The sequence below is a fragment of the Muscardinus avellanarius genome, assembly GCF_963383645.1.
Source record: "Muscardinus avellanarius genome assembly, chromosome: 1".
NCBI lineage: Eukaryota > Metazoa > Chordata > Mammalia > Rodentia > Gliridae > Muscardinus > Muscardinus avellanarius.
This window is the reverse complement of record NC_137786.1, coordinates 165,164,089-165,190,208: the sequence shown is the minus strand read 5'-3', so window position 1 is coordinate 165,190,208 and position 26,120 is coordinate 165,164,089. Positions and strand designations below refer to the sequence as shown.

The window sequence follows — 26,120 nt, the reverse complement described above, 5'->3', positions numbered from 1 at the left end:
GAAAGCTGGGGCAGTGTTGGAGGAAAAGCTATGTCCAGCTACAAGCTGGCTCTGAGCCAGCTGCATCTCCTCTGGCAGGGTGTCAATGCCTTCTCTGAAACAGCAATGAGTGGCGCCCCCACCTAATGCATCTTCCACATAATGTCCTCATCACAACATAGGGCGAGAAGTTCACCTTTCACCCTGTGTCTCGCAAGGTGTGAGTATTTGCTAGCTTAGATCTTTTTGCACTCAGCCCCAACCCTGACTTCCTCATTTAAGCATTTAGAAGAAAAGTTTTTTTTAGCATGGAGAATTGCAAGATAAAATACAAGATGCCAAATGGGTAACAGGAGGAACTCTAGATGAAGAAGGAGATTCTATAGATGAGCAAATAAGGCGACCTAACTGAGGGGATGGGATGAGGGAAGAGGGAAACTCTCTAAAGCACATGATGTACTTAAACAAACATATCAAAGTCAGTCACTAAGCCAAGCATGGGAAAGAGGGATGGGGAGGGCCTGGGGTGGGGATTGGGTAAGGGCTTTTGTGTGATGTGTGCATGTATGTCTACACCATCTTTTATCTCATTAAGATGCATGACTACAATGCACCAATAAAAATTTAAAAAATACAAGATGCCCAGTTAAATTTTAAAAATTTAAAAACTTCTTAAAAATTCATGTCTCAGTATTGCATGAAGCATACTTATTGCTAAAATGATTGTTTATAGAAAATTAAATTTAACTTAATTTCTATAATTTGATAAGTCTGGCAAACCTACCAACAGAGGAAGAAGGACTCTTAGGAGACAGTATACTACAGAGGAGAGGGCACTGCTGAACCTGCTGGCTGTGGTCTCAGGATGGTCCCTCTGAACTCCTCTATTTCACTTGAAAGTGTTCTGAGCCTTGGAATTGGATGTACCTGGAAATCATACTGGATGTATCTGAAAATCATGCTCCATCATTTAACTAGCTCTGTGACTCTGGAAAAGATATTTAATTTCTCTCTGCTTTATTTTTTCTCTGTTATAAAATGATCATAATTATCTCTGTCATATAAAGCAAGTTCTTTGGGGGAAAGGGTCTTTTTATTACTCACTTCCCTCTTTCTCAAAATTAGCAAGCACTTGCTAAGACCATTGGAGCTTCCTCCAACTGTATTTCTGAGGCTTGGAAAGGTTAAGCGAGGTCACAAATTATTGGTAGGTGTAACAGAGCAAAAAACCATGATTTCTAGACTGCAGCTTTTCCCAGGATTGGGTTTAAGTTTACTCATTTCCAAGCTCTGGTGCCCAGAAAAGCACCCTGACACCTAATAATAACTGAATGAATGAATATTTTCTCTCTCTTAGACAGTTACCAAGTTCCCTTTAGAAGTAAATTAATGACTATATCTGTGGGTGAAGGCATTTACCCAAAACAGGTGGACCAGAACTTCTTCCTCTGCCACGGGACTTAGAACGTTGGATATGCTCTCTGGGCTGTTTCCTCAGCTCTGTCTTCCTAAGGTTTGCCTTGGAGATAAAATGAAGTAGAAGCAAATGGCTTACTTCTCTGTACTGTGAATATCACTAAGTTTTGGGTTTCAACTGGAAGAGAGATAAACTTCCTGGTGGAAAAATATTTGTCCTATGTAGCAACAGGTACCTAAGATATTATACAGAGCACCCCTGGGTCTGGGAGTTCATGAGTTGTGCTCATGCTCTGGGCATAGTGGCCTTCCTTCTAGGGTAGCAGTTGTGCCTGTTGCTCATTTCTTGGAATGCTCAGTTGAGCCCTGGAATAAGCCGCAGGAAGAGCATCCTCATTGATCACTCATATACAGAGTGAGTTATGGTGAATACTGAATGTTTATTAGTCACAGTGATGATAATCTTACAAGGTAGAAGAAACCTTGCAATAACCAGCTTGACGCCGACCCCACAATTCCTCATCACTCCACTAGTCCTCTAGGGCAAGGTGAGCAGGCTCTGCTACTGATCTGCTCCCAGGTTTGTCTCTTGGGGCAGACAGACACATTAGTCCATTCCAGAGGCCCGGACAGCATCTCTTTGTGAGAAATTTATAGAGACTCAACACCTGAGCAGAAAAAGACCCCCAAGGCTCGGGGGGATACTGCAAGGTCAAGTTTTCTGGGGCACCCCGAGAGCCTCAGCATGGAGGAGGACGAGCACAGGGCTGGAGCCAGTCTCTGCAGAAGCCACTTTTTGCTTAGGGCCTCTTTTCCTGTGTAAAATGAAGGAGTTGACTAGACAGCATTTCGGATGCTGTTATGTCCTTTCTAACCAGGACATTGTGATTGTTGTGTATTTTGTTTCCTTTAAGCATCACCATCACCGAGAGGGGCTCCCTGCTCTTGCTTCCTTGGAACCTAACATGGGCTATCCCCTCTTTCTGAGATCACTGCTTCATGTATTTATTTTTCCAAACCTCCCTGTTGTTGGCAGGTAAAAGTGACTCACTTCAGAGCTGTAGACAGCAGATGTTTTCCTTCAACAGGAAACCTGGAGGGGTGTTTTCTTTGACTCTGATTAAAGCTCCTGTTGCCTTGGGGGTTTTTATAGAGACATACACGCAGATGGTCTAGTTATTCAGACATTAAAACTACTCACAACAGTACCCTCCCTGCACTGATGTGTGAGATAAAAGCTGCAAGGCAGGGCCTCCCTCTCTGATAGCTTAGGCTTGCTCTGAGCAGAAGATGTGCTGAAGACTTTTGGGGAGAAAATCTTGCAAACTGATTTTTTTTAAAGTGTAGATTGGGAGCTGATATAATGAATCCACTTGAAGAGATAAATTGCCATCTTCCTCATGCTGGTCACTGTGCAACTTTGAATTCCTGTGTTCTGATGAAACACCCAGGGGAGAAGCAGACACTTAGAGTAGATGTAGCATGTGACCCATTAAAATGACCAATTAGGTGACAGTGTTGAAACACTGACAACTAGAATATTCCATCCAGGCCTGGCTCTCATTTATCTCCACCATGCCTAGCAGAGTGCCTGACACCTACTAAACACCCAATAAACCTTTATTAAATAGGTAAAGGGAAAGTATTAACAAAATAATCTTAACTGAAAAAAGGAATAAAATTATAGCACATTATGATTACATCTAGGTAATAACTCCATCTATGTATATGCATAAACAAATATTGGAGGGACACAATGTGGCATTGAGGGAGAAATGCCCTTTGCCTTTTCCTCTAAATGTTTGAATATAGTTCTAGTTGTTTTAGTGATAAAAATTCTAAGAGTCAAGAGAGATGATCTTTACTTATAAATAACAGAAACTAAGACAGGGGCATCATTTGGGGAGAGAAAACATAGGCTCCAATAAAGATCCCAGTCCTGCTACTTCCAGTAGGTCTTTTTGGGCAAACTGAACTTTCTAGGCCTCAATTACTTCAAGTGGAAAGAGAGGATAATGATAGATACTCCACTTACAAGGTTATTATAAGATTAAACTGGGTATAGGGGCCTAGTCCATGATTATAGCTGGTTTCTGGACATCTTTTCTGGTGGGTTTGTTACAATTTGGAGTCAGCCCTAAACTTCAACATACCATTGCTGGATGCTGGACATTCAACCACAAAGAATCTCAATAGAGCTGCTAGAGGTAACCAGCACCTAATCAGGGAGTATAATGGCTTCAGAACTAACCTAAGACTGTTGTAATTCTTGCTTTTTTTTGGTACTGGGTATTGGATATAGAGGCATTCAAAATCAAAGCTATACTCCTAACACAACAGATTCTTGCTAAGTTGCTGAGGCTGGCCTCAAAACTGTGATATTCCTATCTCAGCCTCCCAAGTACTGATGATAGTATAGAAGTGTTCTACCATGCTTGACTAGGGCCAGCTTTTAAAAAGATGGAGGCTGGAGAACAATATTTATTTATTTATTTATTTATTTATTTATTTATTTATTATGGGAACTTGAACTCAGAGACATTCTACCTCCAAGCTACATCTCCCAGCCCAATTTTATTTTTATTTTGAAACAGAGTCTTGCTAAATAGATGAGAATCTCATTACTTGCTGAGGCTGTCTTTGAACCTACAATCTTCCTGGCTCAGCCTCTCAAGTACTGAGATTACAGGCATGGGCCACCATGCCTGGCTTGGAGGACAATTTTAATCGCTGCCATGTGTAAACTCAAACATCTGCTCACAGGGAAGGAAACACTGCAGAGCAAAGTTTGAAGAAACTTGAAGACAGGTCTTGATGAGAATCAGGTGGTGGCTGTGTCACAGCTTAGCCTCCCATCTCTTAGGCCAACTAGGAGGCCTGTGGAAAGGAGGACCTTGCAGAGGTGGAAGGATGCTAAGTAACCTTCTGGTCCAGTTCCTGATTGCTCTGGAAGGGAATCAAGTCTAAAGAGGTGCTGTGACTCACCTGGCTCGTTAGAGTCCCTTTCAGGGTCCCTAACCAGCAGATTCTGGACCAGGACCTTGCTTCTCAGTCTAGTCTTCCTCCCACCCCTTGCCCTTCCTCATCCCTCCTACCCCTGCGATCGCCTGGCTCTTAAGCAAAGTTGGCCAGATGCTCTTGTTTGGTGGCATCTGTTTAAAGGCAGATGAAGCATTATTCCTTCTAGGAGCGACAGTGCTCTGCTCACTCTTGTTTATAAATGGAGACCTATGGCGGCTGGGGAAAACGAAGTCCATGCGAAGTGCTTTGGCAAGTTTTCTTGAGAGAGATCACTGCAGAATGCATACAAGTATGACAATGTGAATCAAGAATCTAAAAAAAAAGGTTGTTCAATTTGCCTCAGTATTTCTGTTTCTGGGAACTTATCTTAATAAAATTATCAGAGATGAGGACAAAGATTAATCTGTAAAAATGGGCATGAAAGCACAATTTATCCTTGTGAAACGCCTAGGAATAAAGTAAATGTCCAGCTGTAGGGAGTTTCTTATGGAAATTATGTACACTAGGCAGCTATTAAAGAGACACTGTGGAACAGCAACCAGTGACCTGGGAGAAAACCTATGGCATACTTTAAGCTTCCAAAAGCAGGATACAAAAACTGTAGATGCAATGTAACCCTATGCTTTGCTGGGGGAAAGGGCTGAAAAGAAATATACCAAAATCTAAAAAATAACTAGCATGGGTCATATGATTGATATTTTATTTTTAATACTTTCCTGAATTTTAATTTTAATCAATATATTTATTTGCAGTATTGGGATTGAATCCAGGGCCTACTACATGCTAGGTAAGTGCTCCATCACTGAGTTACATCCCCCGACCTTTGTATTTTTATTTTTGATGCAGTCTTCCTGAATTACCCAGTTGGCCTCAAACTTGTGACCCTCCTGCCTCAGCCTCCTGAGTAGCTGGGATTATAAGCACGTACTACTATGTCCACTAATTTTGATTTTTAAAAGATGACCATGCACTGATCTCAAAAGTAAAGGTTACTGAGGAGGAATTCTTGAATCCCTTTTCAGGTTTTCTGACACAGAGACACAGGGATGAAAATCATAAAAGTGCACACTGTGTCCCACAGGGGTGGGACCCACAGGGGTACCCAGAGCAGACATACTCTCCATTGGGGTTTGCGCTCTTTCAATCCCAAGCCACCCAGAATCCTGCAGGTGAAGCTCACCGCCCACACCTTGCCTCGGTTTCTTTTACTGGGTTAATAGGATGCTCATCTGCCCAGCTCAGACATTTGAGGCCCTGGTCCTGGTTGTTCTGAGTGTTAATCCTTCAACTGAGACAGCTCACCTTGAAAATGGTGACAACTGCAGCTTCCTCCCACCTTCTTCATCGTGGGTCTCTGTGCCTGATTGACTCACAGGGGATGGGAGGGGAGGAATGACGGAGGCAAGGGATGAAAGGAAATCCAAGCAGGGTCGGATCATGGTGGGTACAGAAGAAGGAAGTAGCCAGGAGACCCAGAAGTGAGAGGCTGGGAGAGGTGGGCTGGGCAACTTCACAACTGTGTAGGGGGAGTTTCCTGGTCAAAGCAGGGGCCAGGAAAGACACGGCTCATTACTTTGTGGATAGAACCACCCTGTCAAGGTGCTCCCCACCCATCAACCATCTGTGCCCTTCTGGCCCAAAGCTCCCAGCCCTAGCAGCCGGTTACCTCATTGTTGGTGCCGACATCCAGCAGGACAGGGAGGCACTGCTGCGGGTTTACTCCTCCACACGCCGTGTACAGTGCCAGCTTGCCCACGGGGATGCCCATGCCGTAGCAGCCCAGGTCTCCAAGGCCCAGTATGCGTTCCCCATCAGTCACCACCACAGCCTGAAAAACAACAGGGTGCCATCAATCAGGGGCAGCACCTCCCATGACACAGTGCTCAGTTCAAAGCCCTAGCATGGCAGGCTTGACAGCTGAATGCCCACTGATATTCAGAGGCCAGAGGATTCATTGAATTGCAGGTGGTGGGGTAGGCTGGTAGACTGGTGAGAACCCCCACTGACATGAAATGACAGTCCTGCATTTGGGATATGGTATGCAGAAACAGCTGCAGGAAAACTGTGTCTAGTCACTCTCCCTCAAAGACACTAAGCAGATATCCTCAGCCCGAGTTTTGGTGGAGGTGGTGGTGGGGAGGCAGAGAGGAAAGGATATGATGAAAGAAAATGAAAAACAAGTGTTCAGCTGCTCCTGAGGCTCCAAGGTTTAGAGACCAGTGGAAGTGCTCCCCAGCCTGTTCCTGGGACACAATAAATCCAGTCTGCAAGAAACAGAGCTACATATGTCTCCTAGAATCACTATTTCACATGAAAGTAGGAAGGTTCTCAAGCTGTGTGGGGATTGCCTTTTGTGTTTGGCAAAGAATCGCTGAGAGCCACTATGTAGTAGATATAGTGCTAGCTCAAAGTTTCCTACTGCAAATTAACAGATGCCGATGAAGCTGATGGTGATGATAGCTAGATTAAAAGACTACAATGGGCATTAATTTATTCATTCATTTAATGCATATTTGTAAAGCATCCATTTTGCATATGACACTGTGCCAGATCCTGGAGAAAGGAGCTTCAGCTTGTCATCTATTGAAACAAGTCTGCACTGACTTAAAGAACTAAAGGGGAATTTTCTGTACTGAAGAGAGCTACCTTGCCCAGCGCTACACCCCAGTCCTGCAACCAATGTGTGGTCACTGCAGAAGTGCAAAGGCCTGCCCCTGGCCTTGCCCAGGATGACTTGGAATGGCTGACCGAGATCCAGAAGCTCCTCCGGGCTCAGTTGGGTCTTCTTTTTGCCTCTCTGCAGCTTAAACTCTCCCTCTGCTCCATCTTGCCTCCTTCCATCCCACAGCTTATTAGCATACTTCCTAATATGCCAATTTCTATCTCAGACTGTTCCTGGGGAAAATCCAATTTCTGACACTGAGCTTAGAGTGGGAATTAACCCAAGCCAGGCCTGTGTAGGCTGGGTAGGCACTTGGCCTTGTCAATCTGGTCCAAGTTGAAATACCTACTAGGCTGGTGCCTGTCAGTAGAGGGGCCTCTCAGAACGTCCTTCCAGATGCTGTTGGAGTGGGTGCGGGAGAGGTTTAGGAGCTTGGGAAATGTTGAGGAGGAGGGTGACTCTCAGCTGAGCCTTCCTCTGCTCCAGGCAGTAGCCACTGTGGGAAAGAGTCAACAGGGCAATTCTCACCCCTCTGTGTGATTTACACTGGACAGCGCTGAGCAGCCCATGTGCCCACCTCTCCTTCCTGAGTAAGAAGGGCGCACAACTTCATGATCTCCCCAGCCTTGGGCTCTGGCTCCATTCCTCTTGAAGCCTACTTTTCTCATGTCTGGATTTCAGCTCTACTTTCTAGCGAGGAAACCGCGGAAAGCAATTTTTCTACCTTCTGAGTTGATTCAGAAACTCCTGCCAGGCAGCCAGCAACACCAGGGTGCAAAGACTCCTGTGCCTTGAACACACAGGAGTCTGCCTCCCCCACTGGGCTGCTCAGCACAGGCTCCAGAGGGGCATAAACACTCACTTGTGGGTCACCTTAGGCAAGTTGCTTAATCTCAGTTTGCTCATCTGAGCAAAATGTGCACCTGAAGCCGGGCGTGGTGGCGCACACTTGTAATCCCCGTGCTTGGGAGGCTGAGACAGGAGGATCATGCAGGTTTGAAGCCAGCCTTGCTGGCTTAAGAGACTCTATTTTCAAATAAAAAAATATAAAATAGGTCTGGGAGTGTAGCCCAGAGGTAGAAGGGTTTCCAGGAACCCCAGTACCACCACAAAACAAAACAAACAAAACAAAACAAAACAAAATCCACCTGAAGTTTCAAGAGTCTTTACTGCACTCTGATCACAGTGCCTGTGAGAACTGAATGAAATGGGGGAGGAAATCCTGCTTGAGCTCCAAGTAAGAGAAAAGAGCAAAGGAACCAGAAACAAGAAAGACTTTCTGAACCCTTGAAAGGGCACACTAGGGTGGAGGGAGGGACCCTACAGAATAAGCCCCAAGAGTAGGACAGGTAGGGAGGGGTTTGAGGCATGCCAAGGGTGGTCCAGTCAGCCTTATGGGCTTGGTCACAAGCCAAACTATAGGCCTAGCATTCAATGCTCCTGGTTTTTACAGAAATCCAAGGATTTCGATTTTTTTAAAATAAAATCTCCTGATTTTGAAATGTTGCCTACAAATTCAAAATTTTCAACAACCACTGAGGGCCAAATGAAATATGTCTAAGGGTCTAATCATCTGCCCATTTGTGGTCTCTGATTCCCAGATGACACCCTCTTCATGGCTGCCCTTAGGCACCACATACTACAGCTGCTTCCGCCACCTCCAAAAGTGACAGTGTCCATTCAAACGCTTTTGACTGTACACATGTAGTATTATAGTTAATCTTGATAGTAAAGCAAAGCTCAGAGAGATTATCTGCACACAGAGCAGGTAGGTGGGAGGTTTAAGACCTCCCAGAAACCTGGTCTGTCTGGTTGCTTCTCCATAATCATTGTGATTGACCTTCAGGCTTCTCCAAAATGAGACAGGAATAAACTCTGGAGTCCCATGGGGTGGATGGGCAGCCAGTGCCTGTCTGCTCCTCAATCCTAGGCTCCTCTTTTTGGCAGCACAGACAGTGTGTTGTCCTTGCTTCTGGGTCAGTCTCTAACCAGCACATTGGCTCCTTGGGTTTGGGCCTACATGACTTTATCCCTGAGTCCTCAGACAGCTCTTACAGATGTTTACTAAGGGATAGTCGAATGCAACTGACTTGGATGCTACTCACTGGCCCAGATCTGCTCATGTAACTTAAATCTCCTGAGAGGTCTGGATGACTTTCTGTGTGGAGCCTGCCTGAGTCCCCCTCCTCTATGGTGATCCCAAAGCTCTCTTTTTCTTCCTCTAAAATAATTGTCTCCAGCTCTCTCATAATTAGCACACCAGATTTAGAGAGGTCTCAAAATGTTTACTGAAGTCAGCAGATACTTCGCAAGGTTGTATTTTCAATTCATATCAAGCCATTTGGGGGACAGGGCCCACGTACCTGACATTTTGCATCTCTTACAGCAGGGCCCATTTGTGTACACTGACAGTTGTGCACGTTGCACCTCAACAATAGGATTCTTTGAAACCAGAGGTCTAGCTCACAAACCCAAGTTCCTATGCTGGCTTGGAGGAATGGGTGCCTTTCTATTTCTGGTTAAGAGGGTACCTTTCTTCATTCTCTCCAGTTACTCATATTTGCACAAAAGTATGGTATGTATTCATGGAGATCCCCATCTCTGTCCTAGTACATGAGAAATGCTCAGCACAATCTATTGACCAGGTTCATTCAACTTCAGCAAGCATCTCTATGCACAAGGCTTCAGTACATGGTTGACTTGTGCAGGAATGTGAAGGAGATGAGTTTGTGGGACCTCAGCATCATGCCCACTCAGGTTAGCCTGGAGTTTATGCCTCACTGGGTAAGCTGGCTTCCTTACTGTCTTTAAGATTCTATTATAATTTCATCCTAGAAATGCCCTGAAAACTAGCTTCCCTGAGACTAAGACCAAAACCTGCAAGATCAAGGCCCGCACATAATTGGAGTCTAAGCAGGTAAGCAGGAAAGAGAAACAGGACAAAAACACATCTGGCCAGAGGTGTGTGAAATCATCTACTTATCATGGCCAGGTGATAGCTTGAGCCTGGCTCCTGAGAGCCGGGGGTCCTACTCTCTACCCCTGTCCTGGTTCTACATGCTAACACTTTCTGGAAAGGCCAGAAGTGGGTAGAACATAAAGAAAGGTAGGCAGGAAGAAGCTGTACTAGGCACCCTTTGGAGAGGGGACTCAGGAAACTGGCAGTGAAAGAGGGAGGGAGGGCCTGGAGAGAAAGCAGTGGTGGAGTGGTCCAGCCTCCCAGGGAGGCAGGCGGTGAGAGCAGAGGCCCTGAGAGCTACTTATCCTGCACTTGGTTAGCTCCAACCCCTCTAGCCCCTATACCAGAAATACCCTCACTAGGCAGCCAGCAGGTGTTTTGCATTTTGCTTCACCTATGTTGTTTACAGAAATGACAGTGAAGTTCGATGCCAGCACCTCGCAAACCTGTCCATGGAAGTCCCTAAGGCAGGAGAAATCTGGGGATTTATCCAGAGGCTAATAAACTTTTACAAAGTTGCATATTTTATATGTAAAAATTTAAATGACGTGTGCATTCCATATTATACTTGGTTTGTTATATAGAAGTGTTTTTACCCTATTTTTTTTTTATTAGAATTGGTACTCCAGGAAGAACTGCCAGGTTTACTTTGTCACTCTGCATATATACCTCACCTGCTGCATACATCTGGGGTACACATACCCACATGGGAAGATATTGCTCACCATAGCTTTTCCTTTGGGCAGAAGGTCCTGACCAACCTCCTAATGTGCATAATGCCTCACTGTCCAAACTCTACCCTCAGTTCAAGGCTAGTTCCAATGTAATTTACCCCTTGAAGTCATTCCAGGTTTCCTTTGAGCTAAGAGTCATCTCTGCCTCTTTGAACATACCTTAATATTGTCTTCTGGCCAAGAGTTCAGCATTGTGGCAATGTGGCCCTTGTCGTGGATGGTGATAAACAGCCCACTAAAAAGAACAAACACACATGCAGAAACCAGGTAGTCAGACTAGGAACAAAGCAAAAACTGAAAGTACTGAGTATCATTGGATCACCTGATGCTTGCCGAAGGCCTAGGCAAGAGGGATCCCTTCTCTAACTTCCAAAAGATTAGAAGGTCCTGTTCTGATCCTCCTACTAGTGCTTCACTCCACAGGACCTAGAGACCACGGGGCCCAGCAGTGTGGCCATCTTTAGCCTGTATTCTTCAGAGTCTGCACCCTCTTCCCCGCCTCGAGACCAGGTACCAGAACCTCAGAATTCCATGACTGTATGGCCAGCCCTAAGGCTGATTCAGGAACTGTGTGGGTCTATTCTCCAGGTCCCTTCTCCTGAGTACAGGCCACACTGGGGACTAGGCTGTGACTTGAACTTGGATTAGGACATCCAGACACATGTGCAGGATGACCCTTAAGTGGGGACTGGAGTTGGGATGGGAAGAAGGCAGGTCCAGGGATGGGATAGTTTTCTCTGTACTACTAGATTCTGAGAACTCCCAATTTAAACATAGCCTTCCAGACCATCCAGAAGGTTTATCTGTAAATGTAGGATAATAGAACATGTTTTATCTAACAGCTCATTAACTTGATTTAGAACTCAGTGTTTAGACCTAAAGTAAGTGAACATGAGTCTTCTGCCCTGAAATCAAGGGTGAAAGAATATGTACATCTTGTGGGGATCCTGGGGATCCCTTCTACCACTCTACGGGGTGTCCCATTAATTTCCCATCAGTCCTTAAACATGCCCAAGTCTTTATCATCTTACATATAAGACTTCTGGATTCAGGTAGTGACACAGTCACTTAGAATAACTTTTCTGTAGATAACATTTATAAACTTATTCTCTCAAGCTGGGTGTGGTAGCATATGCCTGTAAGCTCAGTACTGGGGAGGCTAAGACAGGAAGATCACAGGTTTGAGGACAGCCTCAGCAATATAGCAAAACTCTCAGCAACTTAGCGAGGCCTTGTTTTCAAATAAAAAATAAAATAGGACTGGAGGTGTGTCTCAGAGGTAGAATGCCCTGGGTTGAATCCCCCAATAAACACACACACACACACACACACACACACACACACACACACACACACTTGTTAACTCATTTCTAAACAATTTATTTTATTGTTACAAAGTGTATGTGGTATGTGTGTGTGTGTGTGTAGATTGGCCAAATGCAGGCAGAAACTGGTGGGGAATCCACCTTTGAAAGCATAAATTAAACCTCTTGGGATTTGCAGATGTGTGGCTTTTTGCCTGGCAGGCCAATCTGCAAGCAACCTGAGATAGCAGAAAGCCAAAGTCACTTGAGGTGTCAGAGAACAGAGGGTGGGTAAAGGAGCAGCCAGGAAGCAAAGGGGGGAAATTCTCAAAGGGAAGGAACTGCAGAGGACGAACTCCCAAATCTGTATAAAATCCGCCCAGATTATTGACTGACCATTAAAATATGCATACTCAGGAGACTGGTTAAAAATAAAGTCACAGCTAGAAGCTGAAAAGAACTGAACAGGGATTTCAGTTACATCTAATTAGGAGAGACAGAGTTTGGAATCTGAGTCCAGTTAAGTTAACGCTATTGGAATAAAAAGTACTCTATGGAGAAACAAATAGAATCCAGAGTCCATAGAATTATATAAGTATTATATAAGTGTGTGTGTGTGTGTGTGTGTGTGTGTGTGTGTGTGTGTGTGTGTGTTACTGGGGATTGAACTCACAGGCATTCTACCTCTGAGCAACCCTCTCAGCCCAGTTTTTTTTTTTTTTTTTTTTTTTTTTTTTTTTTTTTTTTTTTTTTTTTTGCGGGTCTGGGGATGGAACCCAGGGGCATTTGACCTCTGAGCTACACTGCCTGCCCTATTTTTTATTCTTTATTTTGAAACAGGGTCTCACTAAGTTGCAGAGGGCCTCACTAAGTAGCTGAGGCTGTCCGCGAACCAGGATCCTCCAGTCTCAGCCTCCCAAATGCTGGGATTACAAGCGTGCGCCACCACACCCGGCTTCAGCCCAATTTTTAAAAAATATTTAGCCGGGCATGGTGGTGCATGCTTGTAATCTCCGTGCTTGGGAGGTGGAGACAGCAGGATCGCACTGGTTTGAAGCCAGCCTCGTTGGCTTAAGAGACCCTCTTTCCAAATAAAAATAGGTCTGAGAGTGTAGCCCAGAGGTAGAAGGGTTTCCAGGAACCTTATCCAGGAACACACACACACACACACACACACACACACACACACACACACACACACATAGGCATGGTGGCATACACTTGTAATACCAGTACTTGGGAGGCTGAGACAGGAGGATCTGGGTTTGCAGTGAGCTTCAGCTACTTAGTGAGGCCCTCCACAACTTAGTGAGACCCTGTTTCAAAAATAAAGAATAAAAAATTGGGCTAGGGGGTGTAGCTCGGAGGTAGAATGCCCCTGGGTTCAATCCCCAGCACCACACAACACACACACACACACACACACACACACACACACACACACACACATTTTGAAACAGGATCTCACTAAGTTGTAGGGGGCCTCACTAAGTTGCTGAGGCTGACCTTGAATCTGATCCTCCTGTCTCAGCCTCCCCAGTACTGGGGTTACAGGCATGTACCACCATACCCCACTGAGTCTATAGAATTCAAAGTACCTAGAGGTCTATGATAATAATCAGTTCACGCTAGATATGTTTGAAAGTTTCCAAAATGAAAAGTTAAAACAACAAAAATATCACCGAATCACGAAGGTCCTTACCCTCCACATTCCTTGCCAGGATTGTTCTTTCTCTTTTCTTCCATTGCCAAACTTCTTTAATGCATTGCCTACACTAGTTCCCTCCATGTTTCTGCCTCCTACTCATCCCCCCACCACACTACACTATGTCTGGGCTCAATATTATGCTACCAACCTCCCACTGACCTTCACATCCATGAATGCAATGAGCAGTTTTCAGCCCCGATATCCTTTGGCTACTCAGTGGCATCTAACACTTTTACTCTCCTTCCACTCAAATTTGGCTTCCATGACTCCACTTTTTTTCCCCTCCTTTCCCTCTGGTTGCTTTCCTTAGTTTATTATTTTGGGACATTCAGTCATTATGTGATTGAAGTTTCTCAAAGATGTGTACTATCCTGTTTTCTTCTTACTCTGATTCTCTCTCTATGTAATCCCATCAATGCCCATGGCTGTTGGCCAATGACTCTCAAATATCTGAAAACGAGAGGCGCTCTCCTTCTGCACTATTGACATTTGGGCTTGATTATTCTCCCCTGTGAGGAGGGAGGGCTGTCCTGTGCATTCTAGGACATTCGACAGTATTCCTGGCCTCTACCCACTAGATGCCAGTAGCACCCCATTCCGTTGTGACAACCCAAACTGTCTCCAGACATTAGCAAATATACCCCGGGGGAGGGGGGGGTCATCTTTGGTTTTAGAGCCATTGCTCCAGGCTTTTATATTTAACTGCTTACCTGACACGTGTCAAAGGCACTTCAGGCTTAACATGTCTGAAACCAGATTTATGATCTAATCTTCCACCACTATGACTCCAAGACAAGACAAAACAAAGACTCATTCCTCCCATTCTCCAGTCGTCAGCAACACTGGCCTTCTTCCAGCCCTTCCTGTGCCATGTTCTTCCTGCCACAGGACCAGCCACACGCTGTACTTTCTGCCTGGCGCATCCCGCCTCTCTTTACTCTTCATGTAGTCAATGTCTGCTATTCTTTTGATAATCTCCAAGTCCAAGTAGGGGCTCCTTGTTATAGTGGTCCATATACCTCATCCATACACGAGCATCATATTTGTTTGTGTGACTACTCGGCTAATATCCCTCCCTCCTGTTAGACTGTATGCTTCATGAAGGCAAGATCTGCATCTATTTTTGGTATTGTTCTCCAAGCTTTGCCCATAATTCAATACATTATTTCTTCTTTATATACTTTTATTGGTGTGATGTGATTATTTCATACTGAGGTATAGAGTGATAGGAATATACATGCACACAAAACTTGGAGCATTTCTCACTGATCCCGCCCCCCTTCCCCTCAGTCTCTGTCATTGAGATTAGCATCGTCATTTCACATACACACATAGCATTCTCCCCTGGTTACTTCTTTATGTCTCTATCCCCCCTCTTCCTTCCCCTAAAATCCCTCCGTCACTCCATTGGAGTCTCTGTTCCTAACTCTGAGGTCTCTTTTGCTTTCCAATTTCTATCAAGCTTCCACATTCAATATATTATTTCTGAAATCAGATGAGATTGGGCGTGCTCAGGGTCATATGGCCATAGACTCGATACATTATTTCTGAATAAATGGAGAAATGAAGAGATGAATGATAATGACGATGGTTGAGGGATAAAGATGCAAAGTGTCAGATAAGAGTCGGTGCAAAGGCAATTCATGAGTGTCCTGTGTTGTGTCCCAGGATTGACCACAGTGCTGCATGGTGTGGGGCAGTGGGCGCGCTCTGCGTGTCCTGTGCCTTATGGTAGGGAAACGACCACATGAAGGATGGTGGAGGGCAGGGGAGAAAGAAAACACTTAAGATTTGGGATTGCAGGGCCCTATTCACCACACTGAATGGGGGAGCAGTGTAGGATTTTGGATTAACTTACTCATAAAGTCCAAGAGCAAGTTCCAGGTGAAGGGTACTAGAATATGTTGCCCCAAAATATGCCTTTTGGACCTACAGATGAATTTGAGCTAAAGCCACGGAGAATCAACATATTAAAAAAAAAAAACCTCTAAAAATGGGCAAAATTGTTTCTTTTGTAAAGAAAACTTACATTTGTTAAAAAAAAAATCCATTTGAACAGATGCCTCCTCTCCTTTACCAAGAGGACTCAACATCAGTGGAGAAAGCACTGACTTAAATCTACATAACAAACCCTACAAAATAACACTTCTTAACCATACTTTTTCTAGACACCTCGTCACAATTCCTCCCCTTTCGAAGCCACAAGCATCTTTCCTTTTGTTTTAGTCTAAAATTGTTTTTAAGCCCGAGTTCTAATCACTTCTTTGGATGTTCAAGGATGCTCCCATGTATACATGCACAATGCACATGCTAACTTCATGTTTTTTTTCTCTTACTAATTAGTCTTTGGCCAGTCTAATTTACAGAGTCCCAACTAACTTCTACCCTATGTGGGTAGAAGAAAAAAAATTCTCCCTCTCCCCTTCACAAGCATTTGCCATGCCATTTTGAAACACCATTTTGTCAATCAAGACAAAAATAAGAAGCAGGTTTGTCTTATGAAACTTGTTTTTAAAGACTGTCTCCATGAAGTTAACGTCTGGAAAATCACACTTGGTCATGAGCTTCAAGGATTGCCTTGGGTGGAAATAGCAGCTATGTTTACAAGTTCCGAAGTTTAAAAGTGGTAGTTGCTTTGGTGTCAGTAGTATAAATGGACCAAGGGGAACCTATAAACTTGGAAGCTTTTAAAGAACTATGCAGCCAGTCTTCTTCTTCCAAATGAGCTGACACTCCTAGGTGAGAAAATCTCAACAGAGGCTCCTCTCTTAACAAGTCTTTATGACGTTAGCTGCAGCTCTAATATTCATAATTGTTCTCCTTCTCCTCTTTCAGCTCATTCAGAGCACGTGATCCATGGGACAATAATCTTAATGCAGGAAACAAAAAATACACCTCCCCAAAATAGGACTGTGTAACAGTGGCTATTCCTTAGAGACCTATTCTTTGCGAGGTTATACCTCATCCCTTTGCTTGGCATTCTAATTTTTTTTTTTTTTTTTTTTTTTTTTTGCGGGTCTGGGGATGGAATCCAGGGGCATTCTACCTCCGAGCTACACCCCCTGCCATACTTTTTATTCTTTATTTTGAAACAGGGTCTCACTGAGTTGCAGAGGGTCTTACTAAGTAGCTGAGGCTGTCCGTGAACTGTGATCCTCTGGTCTCAGCCTCCTGAATGCTGGGATTACAAGCGTGCGCCACCACGCCCTGCTGGCATTCTAATTTTTAAATAGACTTTACACATAAACAACGGAAATGTTAAGTGCTATATAGGATTTCTTTATATTTATAGAATGCAGAATATCTGGTGAACTTCAGATTATACCAGAATATGTAATGCTCCTCCTTATTCCTTAGTTCTGTGCATAAGCTAATGCAAAGTGTCTAAATTGCTATGAGGTTTACTTTTCAGAAAATCAATATATCTGTTTAATGAACTATAGGAATTAGCCCCAGGAGTTGGGATCTGGTGTTATTTTCCTGACAACTAAGGGGAAAAGAAGACACATGCCCTGGGTGATGAAGATCCCAACTAGCATGTAGTCTTCCTGCTCATTCTCCCTGCACCTTCATCTGAAGTCCCTCTTTTGCATCTGAGTTCCCCCAAATGGAGCTTTAAGGATGACAGCTTCTTCATCTTGACCCTTGGATCAATCGATTTCCTTCCCACCAACTCTCATCTCCCAAGTATTGGCTTTTAAGCAGTGAGTGGCCAGACCTGGGTCTGGTACCAACTGCAGGAGAGCAGACTGTACCACCCTAAATATGCCACTGTTGGAGTATGCCAAAGTCAGGCTTACTTTGATCTGATTATTTTGAGAAGCTGCAGACATAGGAGAAGCTCTGAAAACAAGAGTGAGTTACCATTTTTAAAGAGAAATTTATGTCTAAACAGGAAATCTCATTTATAAGAGTGTTTCCCTCTTTGGATTAGGAACAGGAGGATAAGTCTAAATCATTAGAAGCTCTGACCAATTTAAACCTGTGCCACAAGCCTCACTCTTGCTTCCTGTGCTTTTCCTCATTACCTCCCACAATTGGCCTCTCCAACAATCTCCTTTCCTTGTTTCAGTGGAAGATGGTATTTAATCCTGAACTTCAAGCTGTCTCTTTGACAACTAGTCATTCCGTGGGTTTCTCCCATGTGTACATGAGGAACATGTTATTAAACTTCTGTTTGTTTTTCTCTTACTAATCTGTCTTTGGTTACAGGGCTTCATCCCACCTGAGAACTGGGAAGTGCAGAGAGAAAATTAGTTTTTCTCTCTTACACCAACAATGAGTTTATGGGGCTTATTTATTTTGTGGTACTGGGGATTGAACCCTGGGCCTGGGGCACACTAGACAGGAACTTTACTGCTGAGCTACATCCCTAGCCAAGGAGCCAATTATTTCAAGCTGAAAGAACTGGGCTCCAGCTCCAGGCTCACTGATGACTCCCGAGTGACCTTGGAAAGACTTATCCCACACCAGCCAGTCCCCATGATGTGTTCCTGGTCTCCTGATGCACTTGGCCCTGCTCTGGAAATGGTTTGTACCCAAACAACCTTCCTTCTCAACATTCCCTCTGTGCCCTGAGCCCAGAAAGAGGCTCAGTAAGATGCTCAGAGAAAAGCTCACGCATTAAGAGGTAAGATACTTAGCAGACTTCTGGTGTGCTTAATTACAAACACAGAAAAAATGATTGTTCAAATTATCTGGCATGTTATTAAAACAAGAATTAACAAGTGGGATAAGATCAACTAAAAAGTTTCTGTTCATTAAAGGAAACCATCAAGAATATAAAGAAGCCAGATATGGTGCACACACGTGTAATCTCAGTATTCAGGAGGCTGAGACAGGAGGATCGCAGGTTTGCAGACAGCCTCAGGTACTTAGTGAGGCCTTTTGCAACTCAATGAGACCCTGTTTTAAAATAAAGAATAAAAAATAGGGCTGGGGGTATAGCTCTGAGGTAGAACGCCCCTGGGTTTTATCCCTAGTACCACAAAACGAAAAACAAAAGAATCTAAAGAGAAAGCCTACAGGATGAGAGAGGATCTTCGCCAGCTACCACTCTGATAGAGGGCTAATGTCCAGAATATGCAAAGAGCCCAAAAGACTCTACACTAGCAAAACAAACAACTCAATTAAGAAATGGGCAACTGAATTGAATAGACACTTCACAAAAAAGAGATATAAATGACAAATACATGTAAAAATGTTCAACATCATTAGCCATTAGGGAGATGCAAATCAAAACTACACTAAGATTCCATCTAACCCCAATCAGTGGCAAGCATAAAGAAGTCAACAACAAATGCTGGAGAGGATGTGGGGAAAGAGGAACTCTTTTACACTGTTGGTGGGAGTGCAAACTAGTTCAGCCACTATGGAGATTAGTGTGGAGATTCCTTAGAAAACTAGAAATGGATCCACCATATGATTCAGTTATACCACTCCTGGGTATCTTTCCAAAAGGGGTTGAAATGAGAGAACTACAGTAACATATGCATACCCATGTTTGCAGCAGCACAATTTGCAATAGCCAAAATATGCGACCAATCTAGGTTTCCATCAACAGATGAATGGATTCCAAAATTATGGGAAATACATACAACGGAATTCTACTCAGCAGTAAAGAAGAACAAAATCATGTCATTTGCAAGAAGATGGAAAGACCTGGAGAACATTATGTTAAGTGAGATCAGCCAAGCCCAGAAAGAGAAGAGACATATGTTTTCTCTAATATGTCCAAACTAGAGAGTATTAGGGATACCAGAAGGACTCTAGATAATGGAGGGGAAACCTCAGCAAAGCTAGAATGGAAGGGTAGGAGAGGAAGAAGGCTGAGGTTGATTAATGGAGGAGCTACATTTGAATATGTGTAAAAGTATGAATGTAGCACGGTCAATCTGGACACTCAATGGGAGGGGGCAGGGGAAGTGGGGTGGAGGAGAAGGCACCAAGCACTGTCTGAATGTATGCCATTTTCAATATGATTCACATAAAAATAAATAAATAAATAAACTTCAGCTGCTAAAATTTCAGAAGACCCATTCCCTTTTTATTTTTTGCATGTATAATTTCATGGTCTGTAGAGATCATGCTGCAAATATATCTCCTTTTGAAATGTAATAAAGGCTTTTTAACCACTTCTCGAAGTGCACCTAAGCCATAGCTACAATCAACCCAAAGGATTGCCCTAAGTGGGAATTTTAAGATGTCTGACTCAACAATCTCACCTTCTAAACAAGAGCACTGAAGTCCAAAGTGACTTGTCCAAGGTCACACGGCTCACTAGTGGTAGGACCTGCTTGAACTAGGCTACTGAGCCCACTGCTCCTTCCATTGACCCAAACCTCTTGTTTTTTCAGGGCTCTGATTCTTGACAGACAGCTGGAGGTGCCGAGTGAAGTGCCCCAAACAGAAATGCGCTTTAGAGGCATTAATGAAATATTTCTCTTGATGAGGAAGCAAAATGTGCAGCGTTGGGGGATAATGATGATGACAAATGGATTGCAGACCCCAGCAGGGTTGGGAGCGGCGTCTCCATCTCATCCACCCATTTGCTAGCAGAATTGCATGTAGACCAGCTCAGGGAGAAGTTTCTCACGGGGGAGCAAAGTTCCGCTGAAATGCCCTCAGCAGCCCATTTTCAGTTCCAGCGACTCTTCACTTAAGGTCACTATCCTCCATCCCCTTCCAGGTGGTGAGGTTCTGACCAGCTGAGGAGTGCAGATACTCTCCTCTCTGCACTCCTTTGTGGTGGCTCCAGATAAAGCACTGGCCCTGCTTGGTTCTTCCAGGAGACCTCAAGCACACTCCAGTCCCAGGGGCTGCGATGGGGATTTTTCAAGTGATTTCCACTAATACCAAGCAGTGACAAGTGATGAGGCTGCAAGCTGCTCACATGAAGTGTTGGAGAAATGTGAGAGGGAAGTTAGCAAAGGTGAGGGATGGATGTAAGTGTTCTGCAACCAGCGCACCTGGGCTCAAAGCCTGGCTCTGCAGCTCCCTAGGTAGACGATTCTGCACACATCACCTCCCTTCCTTATATGTAAGAGGGACAAAGTGACAACACCTGCTTCTGTCTTTACGATAATGACTAAATAAGACAATGCATATTTAAAGAGCATATTCCAGTGTCTGCTGGCACCTGGCAAAAACTCAAAAAAAAAAAAAAAAAAAAACCAAAGCTCTTCCTGTACCATTTAATAGTGTGCACCTGGGAGCAGGATCGTCTAGGTTCCAATGCTGGTGAAGTGTTCAGTGAAGTACCTGGTTCATAACCAGTGCTCAATAAATGTTAGCATCTAATTATAAATCAGTATTTTAAGTAGTGATAATGCACTGATGTGCACATTTCTCAGGAGACATGATTAACAGTGACATGTGCCTTTTATTGATGACAGAGGAAGGCGGTCATAAATAAAGCATGGCAGGTAAAAAATCTTTCATTAGAAGGAAGGAATTGTGGCACATGCATAGAATCCCAGTACTTGTGAGGTTGAGACAGGAGAATTGAAGGTTTGAGGCTAACCTCAGCAACTTAGTGAAACTTGTTTTAAAATAAAAAAGATAAAATAGGGCTAGGAGTGTAGTTGGAGGTAGAATGCTTCTAGGTTCAACCCCTAGTATTCACACACACACACACACACACACACACTCACACACACACACACACACACACACACACACACACCCCTTTCATTAAATGGGTCACTGAGTGGGGGGAAAATAAAAGGGTCTTTGGTGATGCACAGTTGGGACTAATTCCATATTCACTGCCAGAGCTAATAGTCCATAAAAACAAGGACAGCTTGGGAAGGGAAATAAACCACAAAAGGACAAAATCCATTGGTACATTCAATAAGATTCTTGAGCACCTCTGTTCCATCTCTGGCAGGCTCCCCATTTGTTATAATTTTTATGCAACTCTCTCAGTTGAGTGTTATCATTGTCCACTGAGGAGAGTAAGAGGAATCAATGGAAAGGGAGAGGTGAGCTCCAAGCATGGGTCTCTGGGATCCCAGAAACGTGGCCCCTTTAGCTGTGTGATTTGGGGCAGGCCACCTCCCCTCTCTGTGCCTCAATTTCTCTTCAGTGAAATGGGCACAACGGCTTCTCTGTTATGGAATGACTGCAAGGATCAAACAAGGCAAGTGTGCAAAAATCCCTGTGCACAGCAAAGCCCTATAGACACATGAAAGTTAATATTTGTCTGACCTTGCCCAACATGGTAAGTCGGAGAGGGGTGCTGACGTGAGAGTCCCTGAGCACACGCTGCTCTGCTCTGCTGGCAGCCCTGTCCAGATGTTTGGGGTAGCAATTTGAGTGCCAAGAAGTTCTATGTGCTCCACAGCTGCGTCTGTTTCAATCTTCTTTCCTTGAGAAGGAGCCAAAACCTCAGGAATGAATGATGCCTGGGAGGCACTGACTTCGATAGCTATGTGGTGCCTTTCAAGTGTGATGTTACCATCCTGCTGGATGCGGAAGGGAGGAAGAAGGGTGGGAGGCTCCAAGAAGCCCAGGCCTAGCTCCAAGACACAGAGACATCCTCAGCCTTGGAGTGAATTATTGGGATCCCAAGGTGCTGAGTGCTTGGGGATAAAGGCTCCTTGGAACAGAGTATCCTTTACAATTTCTAGGCCCACAAAAATTTGCACATGGGATGCAGGCACTTATGAGAATCTCATGGTTCATAGCTACTAACTGGAATGGATGAAAGGAAAAGCAAGCAATTTAAACTACTAATGACTTCTCCCAAGTTTTTCCTGTTTACTTCAAGGATGCAATTTTAGAACTTAAGAGGAGAAAATACAATATATATTACACATGGCTAGCTGCCAACATACAGAAGCAATATCCCTAAAAAGTTGCAAATAAATAAATTAACATATAGACCTATAATTATACTGCATGTGTATTTGGGAAGTGGCTGTTTAAAGGGAAACTGCAGGAAATGACTCAGGAACATTCATCTCCATCCACTAATATTTTATTCTGCTTTCTGTTACTGTGACAAAACATCTGAGACAAAAACTTAAAAGAAGGAAAGGTTATCTGGGTGTGGTGGTGCACACTTGTAATCCTAGTACTTGGGAGGCTGCGACAAGAGGATTGCAGGCAGCCTGAGCAACTTGTAAGGACCTCTGCAACATAGTGAGACCCTGTTTCAAAATAAAGAATAAAAAATCAGCCTGGGACTGGAGCTCAGAGGTACAATGTCCCTGGGTTCTATCTCAAGAACTACAAAAAAAAAAAAAAAAAAGAAGAAGGAGTTTATTTTTTGGCTCACAGTTTTGGAGGTCTCAATCCATGGTTGCCTGGCTTCTTGTTTTGGGGACTTTGATGGCATATCTCATGGACGGAGAATGCGACAGGGGAAGTCTTTACCTTATGACAACCAGGAGGCAAAGAAAGAAAGGAAGAAAAGGGTCTGGAGTTACAAAACCTTTTTCAAGCTCACATCCCCAGTGACCTGACTTTCTCCTTAAGCCCCACCTCTTCGAGGCTCCACTACCTCCCAATAGTTCCAAAGGTGGGGACCAAGCCTTAAACACACGCCCTTCGGGGGATCTTTCAGATGTAAACTTGTTCCAGTTTGGATCTGCAATGACCCCTATAGTCTCATGTGTGGGAGGCTTGGTCTCCAATGCAGCATATTTAAAGGCGAGGCGTTAGGGAAACGAGTGGATCATGGGCACTCTGACCTCATCATAGATTAATCCATTTGATGGATTCATAATTTGGATGAAATACTGGGAGGCTATGAGGACTATAGGCAGGTGGGTCATGGTTGGAGGAAGTAGGTCACTAGCAGCATTCCCTCAGGAAGTATATCCTGTCCCTGGTCTGTCTGTCTGCCTGCCTGCCTGTCTGTCTGTCTCCTTCTGCCATGATGTTCTGCCTGACCTCAGGCCCAGGGCAATGGAGCCAGCCAGTGCTAGACTGAAACCTTCAAAACCCTGAGCCAAAATAAACTTTTCCTTCTCAAAATGGCAATGTCAGGTATTTTGGTCAGCAATGAAACGCTGAGTAACACGGAATTATGGCCCTGATGTATGACTTTCCGCCTGCAGTTCCTAGAAGCACAGCACAAGTTCTCTCTTCATGGTGCACAGTCATCAAGGCCCACGGGGCAAAGATGAGAAGTGAATGGCAAGAGAAGGGCTCCATCCTGCAGGGCATTTCGGGGTGAGCGGTGAGCACCCAGAGGGGAAAGGGTGGATTCACTTGTTTTTGTGTGTTTGGTATTGGGGGTGGAACCCAGGGGCTTTTCTACCTCCAGGCTATACTCCCAGACTTATTTTATACTTTATTTGGAAACAGGGTCTCATTAAGTTGCCGAGAGCCTCACTAAGTAGCTGAGGCTGGCTGTGAACCTGCGATCCTCCTGTCTCAGCCTCCCAAGCACGGGGATTACAAGCTTATGCCACCACACCCAGATTGGATCCATGTTTAACAAAGCCTGCACTGAGCCCACACAGAGGACATGCTCCACACTGAGCATGTCCTCAATTCATTTGACCTGGCAGGCCTATTTGTGGTGGGCTGCTCATCCCGGCACAAGGTTGAAACTCTTCCTTCTATCCAAGTGTGGAATTATTCTCCAAATACATTCATTCTCCCTTCTCTCTCTCTCTCTCTCTCTCTCTCTCTCTCTCTCTCTCTCTCTCTCTCTCTCACAGGTACAAGACAGCATGTGCTTCCCTGATTGGCTGAAAAGAAGCACAGCCTGGTGACCTGCTCTGGCTAATGATATGTGAGCAGATGCAACTGAACACTTCTGGGTGGAGGTGTTTTAGAGCCGGCGTGTGATTTACCCACTTCTCTTTTTTTTCACATTGCCAGATAAGGCTACAGTTTTTTTTTTTTTTTTTTTTTTTTTAGCTTGGGACCTGGAGTGAGAGTGACACAGAGGACAGCCCCCCCCCCCATTCTTTTGTTGTTGTTGATGATGCTGGTGGTGTGTGTGTTTGTGTGCAGAAGCATGTGATATTAATCACTGAGAGCATGGGGCTATTTGTTCCATAGCATAACTTGGCCTTGGTATTATATTTTGTTCAACAAAATGTTTCATATATAAAACAAAATATTGGTGCTCAGGCTAAAGCAGAAGTTCAGGCCAGCTCTTTTTGAAGGATTTCTCATTTCTCTTAATCTCAGCAGCCATTATCTCCTCAACAGACCTCTGGCAATGATCACAAGGGAAAATAATTCCTTATTTAAGACAGTGTTATGGCACAGGAAGTTAGCAGTAGGCCTTTAGGAAATGATACCTCTAATGCATATCCCCCACTAGCCTGTATGTTCCAGGAGAGCATCTCCCTCCCTCAGGGCTGTAACCTCAGGGCCTAGCGCAGTGTTGAGCATACAAAGGCCACCCATAGACAGTATCTGCATTAGGTATAATGAGTGGTTCTGATCATGGTGCTGAAATGAGCCAGATCTGGGCCCTGGACTTTTGTAGTTACAAACGGAGTATATAGTACCAAACAACCTCAAGGTGTTTCTGTGAGTTTATATGGTTTGTACCAAGTCATTTGAGTTGCATCTCTCAGCCTCCAGAAATAAAATATGTTGAAATACTAACTACAAGTACCTGTGGCCTTATTTGGGAATAGGGTCTTTGCAGAGTAATCACGTTAAAATGAGGTTATTAGACGAGTTAATTCAATAGGACTGCTCTCCTTGTAAGAGGAGGAATAGACAGAAATGGGTAAAGATGACCATGTGATATATAGGAGGCAGAGATGGAGTGAGGTATCTGCATAGTAAGGAAAGCAAGAATTGCCAGAAAACAGCAGAAGCTGGAAGAGGTGAGAATTCTTCCTAAAAGGCACTAATTTGTAGAAATCTGTTACAGCAGCCCCGGGAGGCTAATGAGCCAACTATCGAAGTTTTGCGTAGTCATCATAAGTAGTGATCATTACAATTCCTTCTCTGTACATTTTTAAAAACTGTTGAAATGTTATAAGGGCAAGCACAGGTGACTTTTCCTCCCAACAAAGGCCTGTAAATCACATCACTATCTCTAGTTTCCATCAGGAGTCAGAAAAATTCTCTTGAATTTTAGAATTCAGTTACATGAGACAGAAAGAAAAACAATGATAATGTTCACTTAAGAGAATGTTGTTTCTTGAGAAAAAAGACTCTTAACCCTTATCTCAGCCTGCAGAAGAGCGACCCTTAGAAATTTCCTAAAATAGAATCGGTGGGGGGAACCACCCAACAACAAAACCCATTGAAACAGCTGTTCACTTAGGCTTTTGGCACCAAGTCCAACACAAAAGGAGGACTTAATTAAAACAGGGTCAGTGACATTAGGCTAAAGATTGCAGCAGGCTCAGGG

At 44.1% G+C, this 26,120-nt stretch overlaps 1 protein-coding gene across 1 annotated transcript in view; it reads right to left on the bottom strand.

Moving 5' to 3' along the window:
* The window catches only part of ME3 (malic enzyme 3), a gene marked incomplete at its 3' end in the record, with an annotated part of 231,122 nt that overhangs the window by 62,297 nt on the left and 142,705 nt on the right, over window positions 1-26,120 (bottom strand). Inside the window, exons 4-5 of the mRNA XM_080703143.1 lie at window positions 10,931-11,006; window positions 6,083-6,244 (exon numbers count right to left, since the gene is read on the bottom strand). Coding sequence (XP_080559269.1) covers window positions 6,083-6,244; window positions 10,931-11,006 — 238 coding nt within the window. The remainder of the gene's footprint in view (window positions 1-6,082; window positions 6,245-10,930; window positions 11,007-26,120) is intronic.